Source organism: Pygoscelis adeliae, unplaced genomic scaffold, assembly GCF_000699105.1.
Source record: "Pygoscelis adeliae isolate BGI_AS28 unplaced genomic scaffold, ASM69910v1 Scaffold286, whole genome shotgun sequence".
NCBI lineage: Eukaryota > Metazoa > Chordata > Aves > Sphenisciformes > Spheniscidae > Pygoscelis > Pygoscelis adeliae.
In genome coordinates, this window is record NW_008825076.1 from 2,030,125 (window position 1) to 2,050,309 (window position 20,185).

The window sequence follows — 20,185 nt, forward strand, 5'->3', positions numbered from 1 at the left end:
TTGAGCCGTAGGAGAAAAATAAAAAGGGGCGATTTTCACAGCATATTTACACTTACACTTCTTTAAGAAGCGATTCTGTTGTATATACTTCAAGCAGGTCATTTAAAAAACCGCACAGACGTAGAAGAACGGTATCAGAAGTCGTTTGATCTCCCACCAGGGCAGTTGCTGACCGAATCACTCCCGACGTTTGCCGTCGGGAAGCCAGAATCCCTCAGCTGAGCCGCTTCCCGGAGGAGGAAGCGTGTCCGAGGCAAGTCCCGGCGCTGGAGATTGCTGGAGGAGGAATGTGGAGACGAGAGCAGCAGGTCGAACCATTGTCCTGAAACCCAGAAAGCAAGTGGCAGAAAAAAGAAAGAGACTGCTGAGCTCGCTGCACGAGTATCAGGCTGGATTGGTACAGCTAGGGCAATTTGTGCGTGCACTTTCAGCCTTATTCTCCAAAATACTGTGATCCTTCATTAGACAAAGTGTTGCTTGTCCTCGATAACCCTTGGAAAAGAAAGTCTAGCGTGGTGCTTTCTTGGTGAAGGGCAGAGCAAAGTTATTTTCTCCTCTTAATATTCGGTCACCAGAGCCAGCTCCGGTGTCAGGTTAACAGTGATGTTCTTATACAAGGCGTCATACGTGACGTTTGGAAAGTAGTTCAAGTTATTGAGGCCGTCCAGGGCTTGCCTTTCTTTCGACTTTCTCAGCAAGGCGTACCTGTGCAACGAGAACCAGAGGCCAGAGTCACTTCCACGTATCCCACAGAGCCCTGCAAAGTCCACCCAAGACGACTAAAGCACCCTTAAAACGGCCAGTCCCATCAGCAGCTACAAAACAACAAATTTCTGAGCCTGTAAGAAAGATGACTGTCATTTGTTTCTATACTCCTGGCAGGCAAACATCCCAGACCTCACAAAATTATAGTCCACTGCTTGATGAAGAGCAAAATGCTCTCTGTGCTACCAGGCAGCCCAGCAAGCACCCAGCAGTCAAAACAACCTGTAACTCCTGCCCAAAGCCTGCGGGTCCCGATCCCAGGAGGGGGCTGAGCTCAGGGGGTCCTGCCAAGCCCTCACCAGTATGTTTTGGCTGGAGAAAAGCAGCTGATAAGTGATGTGGTCCTTTCCATTTTTAAGAAACTGGACCACAAACAAGAGCAGAACTAATGGTTTTAGTCCGAGGGATGGGGGACAAGGAAGTAAAACTAAAAGAATAATGGTGTGGGGCAGGAAACTGCAGCTGGTGCACAAAAACAGCCTCAACCAAATTTAGGGGCAGTACGATGAGATATAAGGGCTAAGGTGGGAGGGAAAAAATAAAACGTGTAAGTAGAAACATCTTGCCAGGCCAGGACACTGACTTTCTGGGGCCTGGCAACACTGGGGCAAGCAGGAGCTGGGCTGGGACCTGGGGACAGAAAAAGCAACAGGGAAGCGGTATGCCAGGATGAAGAGGAAGACTGGGTCAAAGCAGAGAGGGAAGTGCCAAAACTGGCTTCAAAGATGTCACAGCATCAGGACATGGGCAGGACACTTAGTGTCGTGATGAACACTTTCCTTCTCCACAGTGAAAAGTGTCGGGTCCCCCTGCTCGGGTGGGAGAAGCAGCAGGGCTTTCAGAGGGCTCCCGGCTGGGGTCAGAAGGAGACCAGGGAAGTGTTAGGGACAAGAGCTCAATCCCACTGCACTCCCAGCCTTCCACGCTTCAAGGGTTTGACTAAATATGGCTTTTTAAGCCCAGACTTCTCTTTTTCAAGAGTGAAATGAGAGAAGCATCTCTTACTGGATGCATTCTGCCCGACAGAGAAATGAAAACTAGGGCTAAAGATGACATAACCTCAAATGGAAACTCACCCAAAAATTAGTCTTCCGTAAAAAGAGACCAGCAGATAGCTCAAATGGTATCTGCAACACAAACCCTCCTTGCTGCCCCTTCTGCCAGCAGTGGCCAGGAGCCCCTCTGCAGACCAGAGCTTGCACTGTCCAGCAGCTCGTCACCTGCAAGTGTTAATTCCTGCAAGTTGTTTGTGAAAAAGGTATTTCTCTGGTTTTCTATTGCATAGTTTTCAGAAGACTCAAATTCCATCAAGGTCCCCTGGCAAAAGCAGCCATTCGACCAGCCCTCATACTCCCTGAAACAACCCTGGCTCCTGGAGGAAGGGGTTGGAGCCCTCCTGGAAAGCTCCAGGGAGAACTCAGCTTTTTGAGAAAAAAAACACAAAGTGTTCACTACTGAATAACAACACTGCAGGGGGACGTTGCTTCTGCAACAGCAACTGCCTTCACAGTGCAAAGCCAGGATGCTGCTACTGGACTTTTTTTAGTGTTCCCAGGGACACCTGATGCTTTAGCAGCCACACACCAGGAAAGCCCCCACTCTCTGCCTTCTGCAGGCTGAGCAATGCCCCCTTCAACACTTAGATCAGGCTCTTCTAGAAACATAGAAGCTTCTCTGGCATCTGGCATTAGCCACCCCTTTAGGAACATGCCCCTGGAGATACAGGACAGGCCCCCAGCCTGCCATGCTGACAACCCCCTCTTTTGGATGGCATCCAAGCAGCTACAGCCACAACACAAGGACCCCTCATCGTAGGGATGCGGGGTATAAAATGTAGGGATGGAGGAATCCAGGCAGTGCCCTGCCTCCATCTCCCCGCAATTAGTTTGCTTCATGAGTTAAGGCTGTTACTGCCCTCAAACAGCTGCAGGGTGCCTTGTACATGGTACAGACTCTTTGTGAAGGGATTTGGGATTCTTCAAAAAAAAATTTACTTGCCTTCCTAGGAACTGCACTTCTCCCCGATGATGGTGGGGAATTGATTTGTATTTCCCTGTGTCTCCTTCTGGTCGAGTCACTGAGTAGCCTGCGTACTGCACTCTGCATTAGAAAGGGAAGAAATAAAATAAATTAAAAAAAATAAACAGTTGCATTTGCTGTGCCGTCAGCGCTTGCCAGGGCTGCACAGTCAGTGCGCTTGGGGCTCCTACAGCAGCTTTGCCTTTCCACCCAGCAGATAAGCTATGCAAACCTCCCTGCTCCAGGCTGGGCTCCAGGTAAGCCCCAGGGCACTCGGCACCTCAAGGCTTCAGAAGCTCAGCCGAGATCAGTTTGAGCTCAGCAGCGTGCGATATTGCACACAAAGCCAATAATTTCCCAACCCGCGCTTCTCTGTTGGCTTCTGACCTACTGCCTGTGCAGGCTGGAGCAGAACCCATTCCCACCGAGCCACCGCAGCCAGGCTGGCTCTTCCCCAGCCCGGGCGAAACGGGCGCAGCAGGCCCAGTGCCAGCTGCAGAGGTGACAACGCTTCCCCCCGCGGCACGTGCAAAGCTTGGCTCACAGAACCACCATCAGAAGCGGAGTTCAGAGACGCCGGCTGAGCCCGTACCTGTTCCAGAGGTCGTCATCTTCACCGCCCCAGCCCCAGAAGGCATTAGGGAAACCATTGATCTTCTGAAACTGCTCGACCGTCAGGCCACTCACCCCGCCAAAGAACTCATTGTAAGGGAGCCTAAGCAGGAGAGAAGGGGTTAGGGCAGAGCCTGCCAGCGCTGCAGCTCTCCCGAGTGCAGTGGGGAAAGCCTGGGCTGTGAGGATGCTTTCTTCTATTCCCCTCTCACATTCACTTTGCACAAAGCCTGAGAAGCAAACCAAGATTCATCTTCTACCTTTTAAAAAAACAAACAAAAAAAAATAACCTAACACTGGCTCCTTAGCTATTGTTGTAGTGCAGAGGAAGAACAGTGCTTACAGATACATGTACTTATCCAGCTTGGCTGCAAAGTGCCTTGGCATCTGTCCACACCCATAATAGTTACGGTCATTTTCTGGTATGTGGTCCACATCGTGAAAGATGAGACAGTCCCAGTCCAAGTCCTTCATTGCTTCCCGAAAGCCAACATTGAAGAGCATGGCACGGTTAAAGGGTTGGTTTCCAGCCTAGGAGGGATAAAGTTCCTTCTCAAGGGGAGCCCCGTGCAGTTCCTGCTCCGCATGTGCATTCTCAGTCTTGTCTAGAAAAACTGCAGAGGGCAACCAGCTCCCACATCAGTGCCACAAAAGAAAGTGATGTGTTGGAACAGACAGGCTAGTGAGATCAAACAAGACTTAAATATTCAGTTTACTGTGCAGGAGCAAAAATAAAGATGCTAAAGCCTTATTACTCAGACACTTGGAAAAAAACCAATTTTGATTCAATCTTTTTAAGATAGAGCTAAATATGGAGGTACATTTACTGGGTGGATGAAGCCAGATAGCTTAAGTGACAGGTTCACATTCACATCAAATGACAGTCTTATGTTTTACATTCATGAAAGTCTTCTAGATACTGCCCAGACAAGAAATGCATAATTCTGGTCAGGCCATTCCTGTGCCTAGGGGATGCTCCCTGGAACTACTAGAGATATACAAAAATAATGAAGCATTATTTAAACTTCAAATACTTGTTTCAAAGTTGTCTTTTTTTAAAGTATCTCCTCCAATAAAGAATTTGTATAAGAAATTGAATCTCTACTTTATTTTTTAGATAAAACCAGCCATTTTTGGGCATACCTCTCAGCTGTGCCACTTTTAGGCAGAATGGGACAACTTAAACATTGCAACATGAACCCCAAACCGTTAAATGATGTGATCTGGTAGGTAAACACCTTGGGACACAGAGCAGAGCTACGCTTGCAGCTTTGGCTGCGGCTGAAGCTCCTGCAGACCCATTTCTAGTGCAGCATGTCCGTGCCCCAGCAGCTGCTGCCCCCACCGCCGCAGGGCTCACTCACTTGTTCCACAACGTAAAAGGCGAACTGTAAACGTTGCCGCTGCAGCATGGGGATAAGGTGTCTGAAGAGGACGGGAAGATGCTCATACCGATTGCGGAATGGGATCAGGATCGCCACCTGACAGGGAGAGGACACAGCTCTTACTGCACTGCACCACTGGCTCCGGCTGCTGACAGACCCCTGGGCTGGGGAGCAGAACTGGCTGGTGTTATGAGGGGGAGCAGCACTAAACACGGTGTCTCAGCTCTCACATGTAGGGCTGAGCAGCCTGAAACCCTTCCAACCCCCCCAACGTGGATTTCCTATTCACTTTTGGGGGAATTGTTGCTTTGGGGAAATTCAGTGTAACCTTGAGTGGGAGGGGGACCCGCAGCCCCCACCCTCACTGCCTCTGCCCAGTGCTGGGGACAGCAGGAGTGGGGCCAGGCCCTGCTACCATGCTGCACTAAGCCACCTTCCTCTGGGGACAGGAGTCCCCAGCAGTGCCACCTTGCCTCTCTGGGTCACATCCTACCCCAGACAAGGCGGCAGGGTGAGTGGGAGGCTCAGCAGCTGGGGAGCAGGCAGGCAAGCTCCCTGCCTTAGCGGTCTGTGCAGAAGCTCAGAGCTGACTCATGCATCACTAAAGCAGCCCTTGAGCTCAGCATTTCTCCTCCAGGCACTGCAGCCCCACACTTCAGAGATCCTTATATTCGTTACTCTGGAGCTGCAGCACATCAGAGACGTTCCCGTTAAGGTCTTCCCACCACCCACCCGGGACCCTACGTCCCCCTCATGCTCAGCAGGGACACAGGGCTCCCCGGCTCTCCAGCTACCTTCCAGCGAGGCAGGCAGTCGCTCGGCTTCCAGTGGCCTCCCAGCTTGATGGAAGGGTCTTTTGAGAAGAACTGGTGGATATCCTCCATCGTGATCTCACTCATATTTACATCGATGGGGCCCTCTGTAGAGACAGCGGGGAGAAGCAGAGGAGGGGGTCAGGAACCGCTGTGGTCCTGAGGCAGCTCAGCACAGTGCTCTGCTGCATCCCTGCCCTTTATCCCCAGCACTGAATGCAGGCAGCCTCTTCTTTTACCCGAGCACCAATAAAAACGATTAGGAAATGGTCCTGGCATGACTTTTAACGTCTCCATCTCCTCGGCAGCTGGGTTCTGTTCAGCCTTTGTGGCCGCTGTTGGATGCGGCTCTCCATCAGAGACCCACACTGGCTGGGGCACCCCTCTACTTCTCCATACAGGTTTCCAGCAGACACAAAACCCCACACCTCAGCAGAGAGCGCTTTCCCCCTTTTAGAAAACATTTACCCCCAAAAGCCCAATTTTCCACTGCAGTATCACTTTGGTGGAAGCATTTCTCCTGGCTGCAGCCCCCCTGGGGGGGTCCAGCCTGTCTCCCGCACCAGCCCCTGCCCAGCTGTACCCAGCACAGCTCGGGGCTGGGACCGGCAGCACTGCCAAGGGGCAAGGGAGCCACCCCGCCACCGCTGCCCCTGGAAAAGGGCTGGCCAAGCCTTTTCACCAGCTCCCAGCGCACAATCCCTCTTTTGTTTGCTTTTGCCAAGTGATGGGCTCCTGCTTCGGCCGGGAGACGTGCCTCCGACGTAGCAGGGATTAATTTGTGTGAGTGGGTAAACAATGATTTCCCAGGAGAGGTCCAGGCTCCAAACAGCGCTCCCATTCATCCCCAGGTGCCCGGCGGGGAAAGGTGCAATGCCGGCGAGCTGAGGAACGCCAAGATGTGCCCTCCACAGCCACAGGGAGCAGGAGAGGAGCACGGGGCCATTGGGATGCTACTCACTCATAGAAGGGAGCCTCTCGGGACAGGTGTGGTTGGGAAAGTAGGTAAAGTCTTCAGGAAGAAATGTTGTGGCTTGCAGAAAGGTATCATTGTGGTTCAGATCAAGAGGATAATCTGGGGAATGGAAAAAAAAAAAAGAATAGAGAAAAGTTTACACTTGAGCTGCGGGTATTTGTTATTTCCAGCCACATCCCCGTGCCACTGTGAGCAGACTCCAAAGCCACCCATGGCTGAGGATCCCCCCATGCAGCATGAGCTCTAGACTTGCAACCAAGCTGGGTGCTCACCCCCATCCTTGGGCAGGCGGCTGCAGAAGCCCCGGCTGCCTTAGACAACGCCACACCAAAGAAACCTTCACGTTTTCTGGCCAAAGGAAGAATTGAGTGTCACCTTTAGGTATCACAAACAGCTCAAAGTGAAGGAGCACATGGCCCTTGGAAGGAAAAGCTACTTAGCACCTTGTCCCTGAAGGACCACAGCACAGCGAGAGGGGACATGCTGCTCCAGCGGGTCCTTTCCTAACAGGTTCAGAGAGATAAGTCCCCAGGCCAGCAAGGGCCATCAGCACAGCAGCGCGCACACGGAAATCCTGCCTCACGTCCTCCTCAAAGGATCAATAAAAACTATCACGTTACATACACCCTTTCCTCCAGTTTGCACTGTGCAAGAGCAGAGGAGCCTCCACGCCCCAGCACAGCACATTTCTCCAGCCCCCTCATTCCCCTGCATCTTTTACCTCCTGGGTAAAACCCCTCCAGCCTGTTACACCTGTGGATGTTTTAAGGAGGTTTTTACAAAACCACGAACTTCTGCTTTCTACAGTAAAGTCACGAGCTTTGCGTAAGGCAACTTTAGCCAAGCATGACCTTTATTTTAGGCACTAGAAAAAGTCTCCTGCCTGTAAGAAGGCATCAGCTGCTACAGGAGGATGCTGCCTCTCCACTTTCTCTGAGCATCAGATGCTTAGCGGAGGGTTGGCCTTTTGGTCCCACAGCACCCAGGGCACCAGCACCAACCTCACACCCCACAGAGGTCCTGGAAAGTGGCCATTTAGGGCTGAGCCACCTGGTCCCATCACAGGCAGCCCCTGGACCTACCAGGATGAGAAGGTCTCATCCTTTCCAATTACCTTACTATGCACAGGCATGCCTGCAGCAGCTAGCTGCAGAAGCACGCCATGGGGCTGACATTCACCGTGCTGATTCAAAGCAAGAGCAGCCCTGGTTTCTCATGAGCACAGTACAAACCAGCTGTTATTCAGACACCCAGAGACAAAAGAAGGTGTAGTGTCCCACCCGCCACCCCCCGAGAGCTGTCCAAGCAGCTCTGCAAAGCCTTGGACACAAGGGTTGCAAGTGATCCATCAGCAAACAGTCGATTTACAGTAGGTAGCCAGATTTTTAAGTTATTTTACTGAACCCAGTGTGAAATTCAGATTTTTTTTTTTTTATACCAGCAGCTATAACCTTTCAAATTAAGCATACATTTAGTTTCAAGAACATATTGATAGTAAAAAGGTTTCACACATTTTATCCTGAGAGCAATTTAATAATCCCAGAATTACAATGCAGGGAAGTGAATAAATTGGCTAAGATGAAGAGTTAAGAATCTAAGTCATACTTAAGGATAGGGACATTTAAGTAATTGCATAAGCACAGTATATTCTCCATAGCAGAAAGGCTGCATCTAATAACCACATTAACGCTGTCTCAAGAAAAAAATAATCTAGTGACAATTTCATCTATTAAAGCAAAGCAGGGAGGGCTGCCTTTACCTGCAAGGTCAAAATCTTTCATTTAAATCAATCGGGACGAGTCATTGCTGGCCCGATAGTTCAGCTTGCTGTATTGTGCTAGTACCTACCATCACGTCATTAATACTGTTTATCCACTCAAATAAGTGGTACCCAAACTATCTCAGACTCAAGATGGACTTGTAAACAGAACCTAAGGGCTTTTCAAGTATGATAGATATTATTTTGGACGCTTGATACTGCTCTAAATTTTAATAACCCATTTCCATTAAACTCCTATCACCAGAGCACGCTCTCAATACTTAGTCCAGCTGACAATGCACAGTGAAGCTCAACTCCCCTTTTTTGCATGAAGGGCTGCCTTTTTTGCTTGCAGAAGCACAGAAGGGACCCGTCTCGGCTCACCGAACAGGAAACCTATTAGTGCATCTATTAGCAAATGCTGAAAAAGTTATAAAAATTACTTCCTTATTTTAATACAAGAGGAAAAAAGCGCCAAGGGCAAAGAATAAATGCAGATGGATGGGGACAAGCACACTGTGCTTGCAGCAGACCACCCTGTGCTTGGTCACCTTGCCATTCAGGGTGGCATATCGCATTTTTAAGGAATCTGCCCAGAAATTAAAGGCCCAGGAGGACACACACAAGGCAGCACTGCACAAAGAACTGCTCCCCCCAGCCCCTTGCTGGGGCACGCATCATGTGCAGGAGGTTGCAGCTCAGAAAGCATCAGCAGCCTCCTACTTCCCAGTGCTCCCGTGTGGCTGGAGCAGGGACGACCAGAGGGGCCACAGGCTCTTCTACCGCGCAAATTGGTTTGTGACCTGTGCCAGCTCACCCCGGGCAGCAGCACCCCTGCCCCTGCTCTGCACGCCTCTCCTGGGAAGAGGGGAAGGGATGGAGGGGTGTGACACCCACTGCTGCCTGCGGGGTAGGACAGGGGCAGGATTGCCCAGGAGCTGCTCCCAGCAGCTCTGAGTCACGACGGGGATGGGTCAAGGCCTTTGCTGGGTCCCTCCTTGAAGCCGTACCAGGCAGGTTTGCTCTCCCGGCTGTCACACTGCCAGCAGCAGTGTGGGGAGCATGCACTAACCAGGCAGTGCCACCCTCCCAGATCCCACCAAGGCGCCCAAAAACAGAGCCGAGGAGGGAAGATACTGATCCTGGTGTTAACATAATCCTTGTGGCCACAGCGCCACATGCCTTCCAGATGTCACTGCCATCATATGTCTGCTCTGACCTGCCAGCTACGGAAGGTCGCCCAAGGATGGTGCATAGCACTTGCGTATGTTAAAACCATTCTCGCGGCCCGAGCTCTCAGGACAGGAGGGGTATCAGCCCATACCTGCGGGGCTGGGATGGATACGAGGCCTGAGCAAAGCCAGTTATTTCAGTAGCAGCGGTACCAGTATCGCTGACACTAATGTGGTAACCATTTCCCTGTCTGCTGCAGGCAGCAGGAGCACACAGCAGATTTCTGGAGGGCTCAGAGCCCTGAGGGCCAGGACCGCAGTGGGACGGAGGCTCTCATCACCACAAGCAGCAGCGGTGGAGCATCTAAACCCTCCTCCCTTCAGGGGATCAGCTACTTCCTCACCCTGTGTCTGCTTTACTTGATGTTTCTAGCCTTAAAAATGGCCTGGGCTGGCAGCCCCAGCCTGCTTCAGCGGGGAGAGGAGGTGACCCGGGGTGTGTCGATCTCTTGTGCAAGTTGATAATTCCCCTCCCGTGCCCAACCCCAGTCAGAGTACAACTGAACTGGCAGCTGTACCACCCGCTCCTCAGTGGGCTGGGCAGCAAGGACACGGCTTGTATTTTTTATTAATAAGGAAATAATCTTGCCTTGTAAAACTCTGTCAGCCCCTGCCGATGAACCCTTGCAGCAGAGGAGCTGAGCTCAGCTCCCTGGCACCGCCGCAGCCTGATGCCAACCACACCAGCGTGAGGCACCAGTGGCATGTCAGCAGGGAAGGTACACACTCGGTGTCACACCAGCCCAAAGGCAATGCCTCACCTTTGCTTACACACAGCCATGTGCGTTTATGTTTTGCTGTACCATATTTACACCAAAACTTGTAACCCTGTTATCAGCTTTATATTATGGATGATGAACAGCCTGGGAGCGGGAGCCTGCAACTCCGCTCCCTGCATCTGCCCAAAGTTCGATATATTATTTGTGGCAGATCTCCAGCCAAGTCATCTCAGTTCATCCTTGCATGGGAAGAGTAAAGCTTATGAGCACAGGCTCCTCCACATGCACGCAGCCAGGGCTCTGCGCACGCGTGTGCCTGGGAAGTTATTTTTTAAATATGAAACCTGATCCTTGTGTTGAATTTGAAAGTGTTTACCCTCAGACTGGTTGAAGCTAACAAGTTGAATTCCTGGAAAGCAAAGAGGTTTTCAGCTCATCATCCCACCATTTGAGACTTTTCAGGATTTTAACCCCTTATACAAGTTAGAAGCATTTGAATTTTTTATATATATATATAAAAAAAAAATATATATATAAAATATATATTAAAAATATATATATAAAAATGAATGTAATTTTTATATATAGTGTATATATACACACAGCAATTCTATATATAATATGTATTTTTATGTCATATGTATTTTTTATATATAAAAAATTAAAAAAGAGAAGCCAATTAAACAAAATTCCCACCCTGCATTTACCAGCATAAATTAATTCCTTCAAGTGAGAGTGGTTCAGGTCATCTCAATTTCCCATGGAAATGGAACCTTTGATCAAAATGACAGTATTCAAGAAATACCTGAGTCATTCACGCTGCTGTTCCTTTTGGCATAGGCACTGCGGACCACCTGCTCGTACACCTGAGCTCCTATTGTTCGCATGTTTTCACGAATCATGATGCCTTGGGCTTGCATCATGAAGAGGTAGGTGTTCACTGCAAGGAAGGAAAAAAAAAAAAGAGAAAAGGAGTATTTCCATGAGCATCAGCTTTTGTAGGAAAAAGAAATAGGAGTCTTTTGGAACCATTCCCAGCTTTCTGCTTGGTTTCAGCTCCCTCCTGGCAGGAGGATCCCCGGGTCACACGTGCCTCAGTTGCCCGACGGGAGCTGGGAAGGGCACAGAGTCAGGAAGCGGAGGCGTAAGGCACGTTTGGAAACCCGTCTGGTTAATAAAGGGAACGTACCCAGCTAGACCTGACAATGCAGTCTGTAATGCAGCATTGCAGCTTAAACAACAGTATCTTTTGCTGCCTAAGTAGGGAGGCTTAATTAGGAAATATTATTATAACAGGAAACTAAGCTGCATGCCTGGAGAACGGCATTCATTCCTAGACTGCAGCACCAAGGGTTGACACTTGCTTGGCACAGGTACCTCAATGGGCACCACAAAAAAACATCCCACCGCCAGTCTCTGAGCCCCCCCGGCAATCTATACGTCCCAGAGCAAGCAGCATTTTGCAGCACAAGCCCCCTGGGTCTCCGGCGCCAGCCCCCCCAGCCAGGTTTCTTCCCCCCTCCTTTCCCGCTGACCCCGTGCCCTGGCATCGCTCAGGCAGAGCCTGCTTAGGTTTCAGTTTAAGCTGACACCCGGCACTGGCAGGGACGGGCCCCAAAGAAAACAGCAGCAAGCACAGCCCTGCATCACCAGCAGCGGCTGTAGGGACGGCAGGACAGCCACCCACAGGGACAGCAGGACAGCCCACATGCACACCACAGCACCCCTCACCAGCATCGCAGTGCCAGCCACGGCCCGCCCTGCAGTGAAGTTTTAGGCTTAAGAACAAAGGGGGGGGGGGGGGGGGGAAACTTGGTATTGGGGGGGGGGGGGGGGGGGATAAATCTTGATTTGAAAATAGGGAGGAGGGGAGAGCTAGAAGGGCAATTCTGCACTAGTAATTAAAAAAACCAAACCAGGTCAAAAGACACTCCAGGAAGGATGAAGAGGGCACCAGGACAAGGAAACAACAGAGACCCTGCATAGAGGACGGCAGTAACTGATGAAGTGTCACCAGGAAACACCCATAACAGACAGGTCGTTGAGCAGGCTTATCACAAGCTGTAATAGCCTGAAACCCGTGGCTGCCAGTGCCAGGAAGGTACAGTCATTGCTGGAGTCACCAGGAGCACAGATTAGATAGGGCACCCTGGAGCCAGCACCGCTATCGGAGAGCAAGGGTCCCCCAAACACCCCCACTGGTACACATGCTGACGCACTGCCGCCGGTCTCCCTGTACTGCTTTCCCCTTTTACACCCACAGATCAAGTCAGCCTCCAGAAAGGCTGCCCAGACGCATTTCCCAATCCCAACGGTATTTTATTTTCACACAACTAAGTAAATATTTGAAAGGGTGATGAAGCCCCATGCCATGCCCAGGCGCTGCCCGTGCCCAGCCTGTCTCTGAGCCACGGGGAATCACCAGATTTTCAGCAAGAAGGGGGTTGGCTGCATTAAATGCTTGGCAACTAAATGGCTTGAAATGCAATTTTAAATGCCTGTTTCCAGCCTCTCCCTTCTCATACACATGTACCCTTCGTGGTGGAGCCAGTGATGGCACCTTAAACCAGTGGTTATGCCAGAAAGAAGCAGGAGCTGCCTCAGCCAAAGCTGCACCCAAACCCTCTTTGCTCTCCCGCCTCTTCTGGGGCCAGCTCTGCAACCCAGGGTAACCGCCGCGTTGGTTAGTGACAGCTACAAAATAAATGTGTGCTCTGATGCAGTTTCTTGGCAAGATACTCCTGTTGCAATGACAGTGAGAGGCAGCGAGGGCTGCTCCTGCTCAGAAAGACGGGAAATTCACTCTAGCAGATCCCCAGGGGATATGGCTCAAGGAAAAGCTGGCATTTTGATGCGGCACCACAGGCCAGAAACAAATGTAGCTGAAATTCCCCATGCAAAGCCTTACACCCAGCCCGAAAACCTTCATATGTTCGCACTTGGATTCACCTCCTGCTCAGAGCTCAGCATGAAACCACATCGCCTCCCAGCACCGGCAGTCTGGCCCCAGCATCCCACCCCGTCACAGCCCCAGCTCTGCCAGGCAGCTGCAAACCAGGACTTATGGAAATGGGAGTTCCCGAGGAGGAAAAAAAAGAGTTGGTGGAAGCGGGCTGTTTAGGGGTTAGTGGTGAATAAGCGAGGGATGCAATCAGGCTGGCATGGCCTTGGGGTCTAGGGCAGGATGCACAGGGCAGCTCCGGCCCAACCTGCCCGTGCAGGCCAGGCAGAGGGCAAGTCTCTTAGATGACCACGGCAAGACATAGAAGCTGGGCAGCTTCTCCTTCAGCTCATCAGCCCACATCACAGCTCTGCCTCACTTGCAAAGGCGACATATTAAGGGTTGATGCTTGGGGCATACAGCTCCTAAGGACGTTTATAACATCTTGCCCCAATGACAGCATCCACCCCAAGCTGCAGCCAGAAGCACAGTGAGGCTCTACCAGGAGGCAGCACAAACCAACACATCCAGCGACAGGAACAGCATCCTCCAAAGCCAAGAAAGCACAGCAGTGTGCAGACTCGTAAGGGAGAGTGACATTGCCTCGGCCATCAGCAAATAGTGAGGGTTAGAGACCGCACAGCTCCTTTTCCAAAAAACCCAAAAGGCTAATCAAGAGCCAGGGCACAGCTACTCTCCTCTGCACAGAGCAAAGGGTAGCTGAAGCCACTCAAGTGGAGATGTTGGTCAGGACCAGGTTATTGATAAGGGAAGCAGGGGGGGCAGCAAGCCTGCACCTTCCAGCTTGCATGGAGTTTGAGTCAGTGGCAAGGCATAACTCGCTGATGCCGAAAAAATAATTTAGCTTTCTACTTCAATAATTTAGCTTTCTACTGCCTTCTACTCGCTGGATAAAGCGGAACCAGGTTTGGTGAAGCATGAAAGAACAGGAGACACACAAATCAGCATCCAATCCCTGCTTAATTTAAGGAAGAGGGAGGTTTGTCGGGCACAGTGAAAGCGCCGTTTGTTCCCCGCTCCCTCGGCGGGCAGACAGAGCAGGGCCTCGCCACAGCCACATGACACAGCTTGCTGGGTCGGACTTGCACGGAGCTGCAGTGGGAATCCTGAACAGACTGTCACAGCAGCCACCATCCCAGGGGAGCGCGAGCGCAAACAACACCAGCTTTGTTTAAGGCAGCAGCTGCCTTTTCACATATTAACCCCTTTACTCAGATGATTAAGGAGCTACCTGGCCACAGATGAGCTGTGCCATCAACGTGCCACACACCCAACACCAAGAACCACCCACAACCAGACTGACCCCAGCCCAAGGGACGAGAGCCCCTTCTCCTGCCCCCAGAATGACCCGCCACCATAAGATAAGCTTCACAAACCCCAACCTTGTCCAGAATAAGCAATTCATTTGGGTCAGAAAATCGGACTGAAAACACATTATTAAAAACACTTCACTCCCCATACCCACACGGTGCTTAAATTAGCTCCATGGGGCCATCATGGCCAGGGCTGGGTTTGGACCAACATTTGGGAATTGCTGTACCAAACTCAAACCTCACTCCTCGGTTTACTTCGTTTTTGATGGGCAAATTGGCCACGTTTTAAATTTATTAAGCCTGACCTGGCTGACCCTACAGAGCCCAGGGCCCCTGTACCTGAGAGGCAACATTTCCTAGAGCCATACTGCCGGAGCCACCACCAGCAGAGGAAGGAGATGCCGACCATCCCTGCCGCTGCCCTCTGCCAGGGGAGGAGCACGCACACATGCATGCTCGTGGCACACTCGGCTTGAACCGGGGTTTAGCCAGAAAGCAAATCTCCATGTTGCAAGATATTGCTAATCTAATCACATAGGATGATCTCGAAAATTACATTGGCCTTCTGCCTTTATTCCATTTGAGCACACAGCACTTCAGACCACATACATGCAGTGATAACAGCCCAGCTACAGCCGCTGAGCAGCAGGACAAGGACAGGAGAGGGATTTTTAGCTGCTGTCAAGTGGTGGGGGGAGATGCCCTTTTTCCTACAAGTTTCCAACAGACCCTCACTACCCACACAGAAAACGAGCAAAATTTAAGAATCCATTTGCCCAAATGACTGCCTTAAGATTATTCTTGTTAGTTCGTTAAAGCACAAGTCAACCCCGCTGGGATTTAAACACATGGAAACCATGATATCAGACCTACAGCTTGCCACCAGCTGGAGCAGAGGCACAAGGCTGCACCCCAGGGCCGGTGCACCCCTCGGGATGGTGCACCCCAATCTCCCTGCTCTCAAGCAAATAGGGAGGGCAAGTGCTCATCCAAGCCAGGAGTGGATGCAACAACTTCAACCAGGGAGGTAAAGTCCAATTATATAAATAAGTGCTGAAGGCTTCCTGTAATCATTTATCTGTTGGTATTTTCGGAGCACTTCTAATCAAGAAACAGCTGACTCTCTCATGGAAAATTAATTTCACCATGATGATATGTACTAGAAGAGGCAGCAGGGTAATTTGCAACTCAGGAGTTGATTCGGAAGAGGCCTGAACATGACCCACGCCAGCTACCGACACAGGAAGGATACAGACCTGACACGTCTTGCTCCTAACCCCAACACGCTTCCGCCACCTATGGAAAGGACCTTCCTCCAGCATCCCCCGGCACGGGGGATGGCGCGGTACCCCAAGCCCCATGCTGGGAGAGACAGCCATCAGGGCTGGGGTCAGGAAGAGGGGCCAGGCGGTTCACAGCAGCCCTGCATGCCCGCAGCAGTATCAGCGCCCAGCACGGCGGCCAGGCTTTCCTGAGGAAGGAGCAGGTCTTCCTCTGCTTTGAGATTTAGGGCTTTCTGTCACATTGAGCATTCTTCCCAGTTCATTAGTCCATCAGTGCTGCAGAAGTGCAAAAGGGCTGTTTGTGAGTTTATCACGGTCTCACTGCAATGTGCAGCCTTCTCCTGCCGGCACCCGGGGCTCTGGAGCAGCTGGACCCCGTCCCGGCAAGGGCAGCCACCACGAGCCCCTGCCCTGCCCCGGGAGCACACGTCTCAACCAACAGAGTCATAAATCATGTACAAGCAGGGAAACGGCTGCTGAACAAACAGCTTTGCCAGATGTTCAGAGCGGGTACAAAGCGCCCAGCAGAGCTTGTGGGATGCCTGCGCGTGGGAGATGCAACAGAGGCTCCGGAAGGGGTGAAGGTCCCACAGGCAGCAGGGATGGGTGCTCAGGTCACCCCCAGCACCCTGCTAGGGCTAGGAGATCCTGCCCGCTGCAAACACGTCCCACGGGGCCCAGAGACAGCAAAACCAGCAGTCATGTCTACCTTAAGCCTTTTGTTAAGCTCTCCCAGCAGATCCCCAGCATCAATTCAGCTCCATTAGCATTAGCAATACAAAGAGGTTTAATCAAACTAAGCCTCCAAGGAACAGATAGACAATCATGATAGTCTTAACTCATAAACAACCTAACTAGGAAATTTAGCAGCATCCCATCGCTAATATACCATGAGACCTCTGTCTCTATTAGCCTTCCAGTGGCATCGTATTCCCCAGACCGACAGAGTGCCAAAACAATTAAATAAGAGGTTCCTATTAGTTTTAGAGGATTTAATATTAATGCCATCACTGTTACTTAGCCCTTCACCTATAAATAGCACAGGAAGGAATAATTTGATACATTAAGCGGTCTAAGAATTAACAGTGCAGCAGCAGCACTGAGCTGGTAATTACAAACCACCCGTCCCCAAAATTGTCAAGTTCGCAGCCTGCACGTGCACGACGCAAGCGGGGAAAGATGGGAGACTGCAGTGATGCTCAGCCAAAACCTGAATATGGGGAATTTGCATCTGAACTGTCTTAGAGAAAAATGACCCTGGGGAGGCTTCAGGAAAGGGGAAAAAAATTTAGATTATTCTAATAGTCCCTAAATTTTTTTTAATGTACACATTTAAGATGGCAATTTTCAGTTGCAACCCCTCAGGTGGCTGAGCTAAGGTGTTAGTGCAACTCACTTTGAAGAACACTGCACCAATTTTAGGATACCCAGCAAGAGGAGTACAACATGCTCTGCACACACAGGAAAACTCGGAAGGCCAAGGGAACTCACGGAGCGTTTGCAGCACCAAAGCACCCACAGAAGGAGCCCTGCGCCCTGGCAGCAGCCGGGGCTGGCGGGGGGGGTGGCGCCCCGCCCCCCCCGGGGCAGCACGCTCTGCACACACAGGAAAACTCGGAAGGCCAAGGGAACTCACGGAGCGTTTGCAGCACCAAAGCACCCACAGAAGGAGCCCTGCGCCCTGGCAGCAGCCGGGGCTGGCGGTGGGATTGGACCCCCGGTATCCCGGGGGCAGTCACACCCACCGGGACAGCGAGCAGCACAGCACCAGTGCATGCAGTGCCCGACTCCACACAGGCGATGATGCGGGCGGGGAAACCAGAGGACGCAGTTTACCCGCGCACCAGGGCAGTAACACCGAGGATGGCTGTAAGATCACACAGGGCTTTGCAAATCCCAAAAGCAGCTCAACTCCCAGGCTCCGCTGCAATTCCTCTTCACGAGGAAGGGCGTAGTGACATGTGCAGGCTGGAGCATAGAGCATAACAAGCATTTGCCCAAGTTAAATATTACCCTTCCTAGCGTGATTTGGACTCTCCTACTTTAATTGCAGTTCAGGAGACGCAATTGCACATGACTGCATCTCCTGTTTATCTTCCATCCCTCCCTCTTCACTGCAATGGGCAGCTCTCCTCAGCTACAGCCAGCCTGCCCTCCCCATCTCGCCTCTCTTCGACAGGGTCAGCGCAGCCACTTCCAAGGAAAAAAAAAAGAACATCAGCTGCCAGCAGATTTCTCCGCACGCAGAGCATAAAAGCACAGCACTCGCTGGGCACTTGTGGGCACTGCACAGTTAAATGCGCAATAAAAGGCTCTTCAGCAGGTGGAGTGAAATGGTTGCTAACCTCTCCTCTCCGGCTGGCAGCAATCGCAGGCTGCTGCTGGCTGCCGACAGCTAACATTTACAGTTCAGCGTTTGTTCCTTAGGTTCATTAGGAGACAAAGTGGTGGAAATTCCTGCGTCCCAGACACCATCTATCCTGACGCCTGAGCCCGATGCTCATGTAGGATCAGGATGAGGAAACAGAGGGAGAGCTTCAGGTTGAAAAAAATAATAAATAAGAATTAAGTGAATGCTTGGGCAAGCAAGGGAAAGGAAAAGCAGGCAGATACTCCCCAGCACTGCCCCTGAAGCAGGAGGGCAGGGAAGGACATGGGCTGCTCAGGACAACTCCCAGCTCCTCGTCTCCTGGGTGATGGGCATCGGCACGACTGCAGAAAGGAAATCCTCTACCGCAGGCCACCCCCACCACCAACCTGGGCATCCTACTCATCAAACAAGCAGCCTTAGGACGTGCATGAAAAAGGGGACATGTGGGGTGGTACTGCCCAGGAAATGCATTCAATAGGGAGTTTTCATCAGGGCTGTCCTTCACCAGTTGAAGCAATCTAGAATACAGACAGACCACAGCAGAGAATAGAAGACAGGTTGGATTTGGATTTAAAATTTCTACATACATCACACACCATTTAAATAGATTTTGAAATCACTGATTTGTTAGTCTTCCAAACTAGGAGATTAACCATACCCATTGGAGAGTATAAGTTGTTTTTACCTTGACAGTTTTAACAGAGTAATGGATTTACTGACTCAGTTCACACAGTACAAGCTGCACTGTCTGAAGCTTTAACACCCTGACTTTGATGGAGGAAAAAGATAATAGGACCGTTGTTTAGGATATTCCCAAAAAAACAAAGACCTGATTTTTCAAGCATGTTTTACAAGTTCAGCATGGCTGAACAAAAAGGGTTATCACATGTACAGCCTCATGTTTGCCGCAACTGAGCTGTTCCAAACGGGGGTCCGAGATGTTGTTTCTGGTCAGTGGCTTGCCTCTTACACCAGGCTGGACCATCCCAGTTAACGCGCATGAAACAATACACCCTCCCAGTTGCCATGCTTAAATGCAGGCACAGGATTTGTGGTTACAGCATCCAGGACACCATGCGTTCTTCGCTGAATTCAGCAAGACCCGCAGCACATCTTTCACCGCCATTTATGGCTAAAGCAAAGTCCAGCTCTTATTCACATCTTCTTTGTCTCTGGAAAAAAATTAGCGTGGGGAAAGTCCTGCTCCCTGCCTAGTTTGCCCATGATGCACACACCCCAGGGGACCCGCTTCTTCTCGTCGGAATGGCAAAACCCAAGGCAGAGGTTTTCACCCCTGTGGTGGGCTTCCCTCTGCCAAGCCGCTGGCTGTTTCGTGTCTCCGACCCCGGCAGAGCAGGGCACGCCAGTGGGGACACTCACCATGAACCACCCCCTGGGAGGTGCAAAGCAGGTTGCAGAGTGCAATCCTCTGCCCGTACTAAAGCATTTACCCTGGTGATACCCAAGCACCACACTACAGGATGACTACTTCTATCAGCAGGGTAACATCCACCACCAGAAGCCGCAGGCTCTTGTCTGACCTGACGTTGGGTGTTTCAGCTCCTCACTGGGACTAAAGAGGCCAGACCCAGCAGGAGCACACGCTGCAATACTGCAGTCAGTACCTGCCAGTGAAAAATAAAGTATCCTGCAAATGCTTCAGCCCTGAAAGTATAAAGGCTGCTTTGCAGCAAGCGCAATTTGCACTATAGAGACCGAATCTAAGGAGAGATCCCTCTGTAGCAATACCCCAAGACTGTCCCTGTTGTGGTTTCTTTTCCATACATTGCCAAGTACTGGGAAACCAGCCATTTCAGCAGCCAGGGAAGGAGCACTGCCACAGCCCCACCTCCACGCTACGCATCAGCCTGGCTTGTCTGCTGGAGAGCCCGTCAGCCCTTTCAACTCCTAAAAAATTCTCCAAGCTGAAATTCTTCAGTCACGTGGGATTATTGTTGTCCCAGATTTTAAAAGGCA

At 51.0% G+C, this 20,185-nt stretch overlaps 1 protein-coding gene across 1 annotated transcript in view; it reads right to left on the reverse strand.

Moving 5' to 3' along the window:
- Nucleotides 1-320: 320 nt before the first annotated feature.
- B4GALT5 (UDP-Gal:betaGlcNAc beta 1,4- galactosyltransferase, polypeptide 5) overlaps nucleotides 321-20,185 on the reverse strand; it is a 33,728-nt gene continuing 13,863 nt past the window's right edge. Inside the window, exons 2-9 of the mRNA XM_009326843.1 lie at nucleotides 11,085-11,241; nucleotides 6,555-6,668; nucleotides 5,576-5,700; nucleotides 4,761-4,877; nucleotides 3,740-3,927; nucleotides 3,377-3,499; nucleotides 2,764-2,865; nucleotides 321-705 (exon numbers count right to left, since the gene is read on the reverse strand). Of these exons, the coding sequence (XP_009325118.1) occupies nucleotides 558-705; nucleotides 2,764-2,865; nucleotides 3,377-3,499; nucleotides 3,740-3,927; nucleotides 4,761-4,877; nucleotides 5,576-5,700; nucleotides 6,555-6,668; nucleotides 11,085-11,241 (1,074 nt within the window). The 3' untranslated portion in view covers nucleotides 321-557. The remainder of the gene's footprint in view (nucleotides 706-2,763; nucleotides 2,866-3,376; nucleotides 3,500-3,739; nucleotides 3,928-4,760; nucleotides 4,878-5,575; nucleotides 5,701-6,554; nucleotides 6,669-11,084; nucleotides 11,242-20,185) is intronic.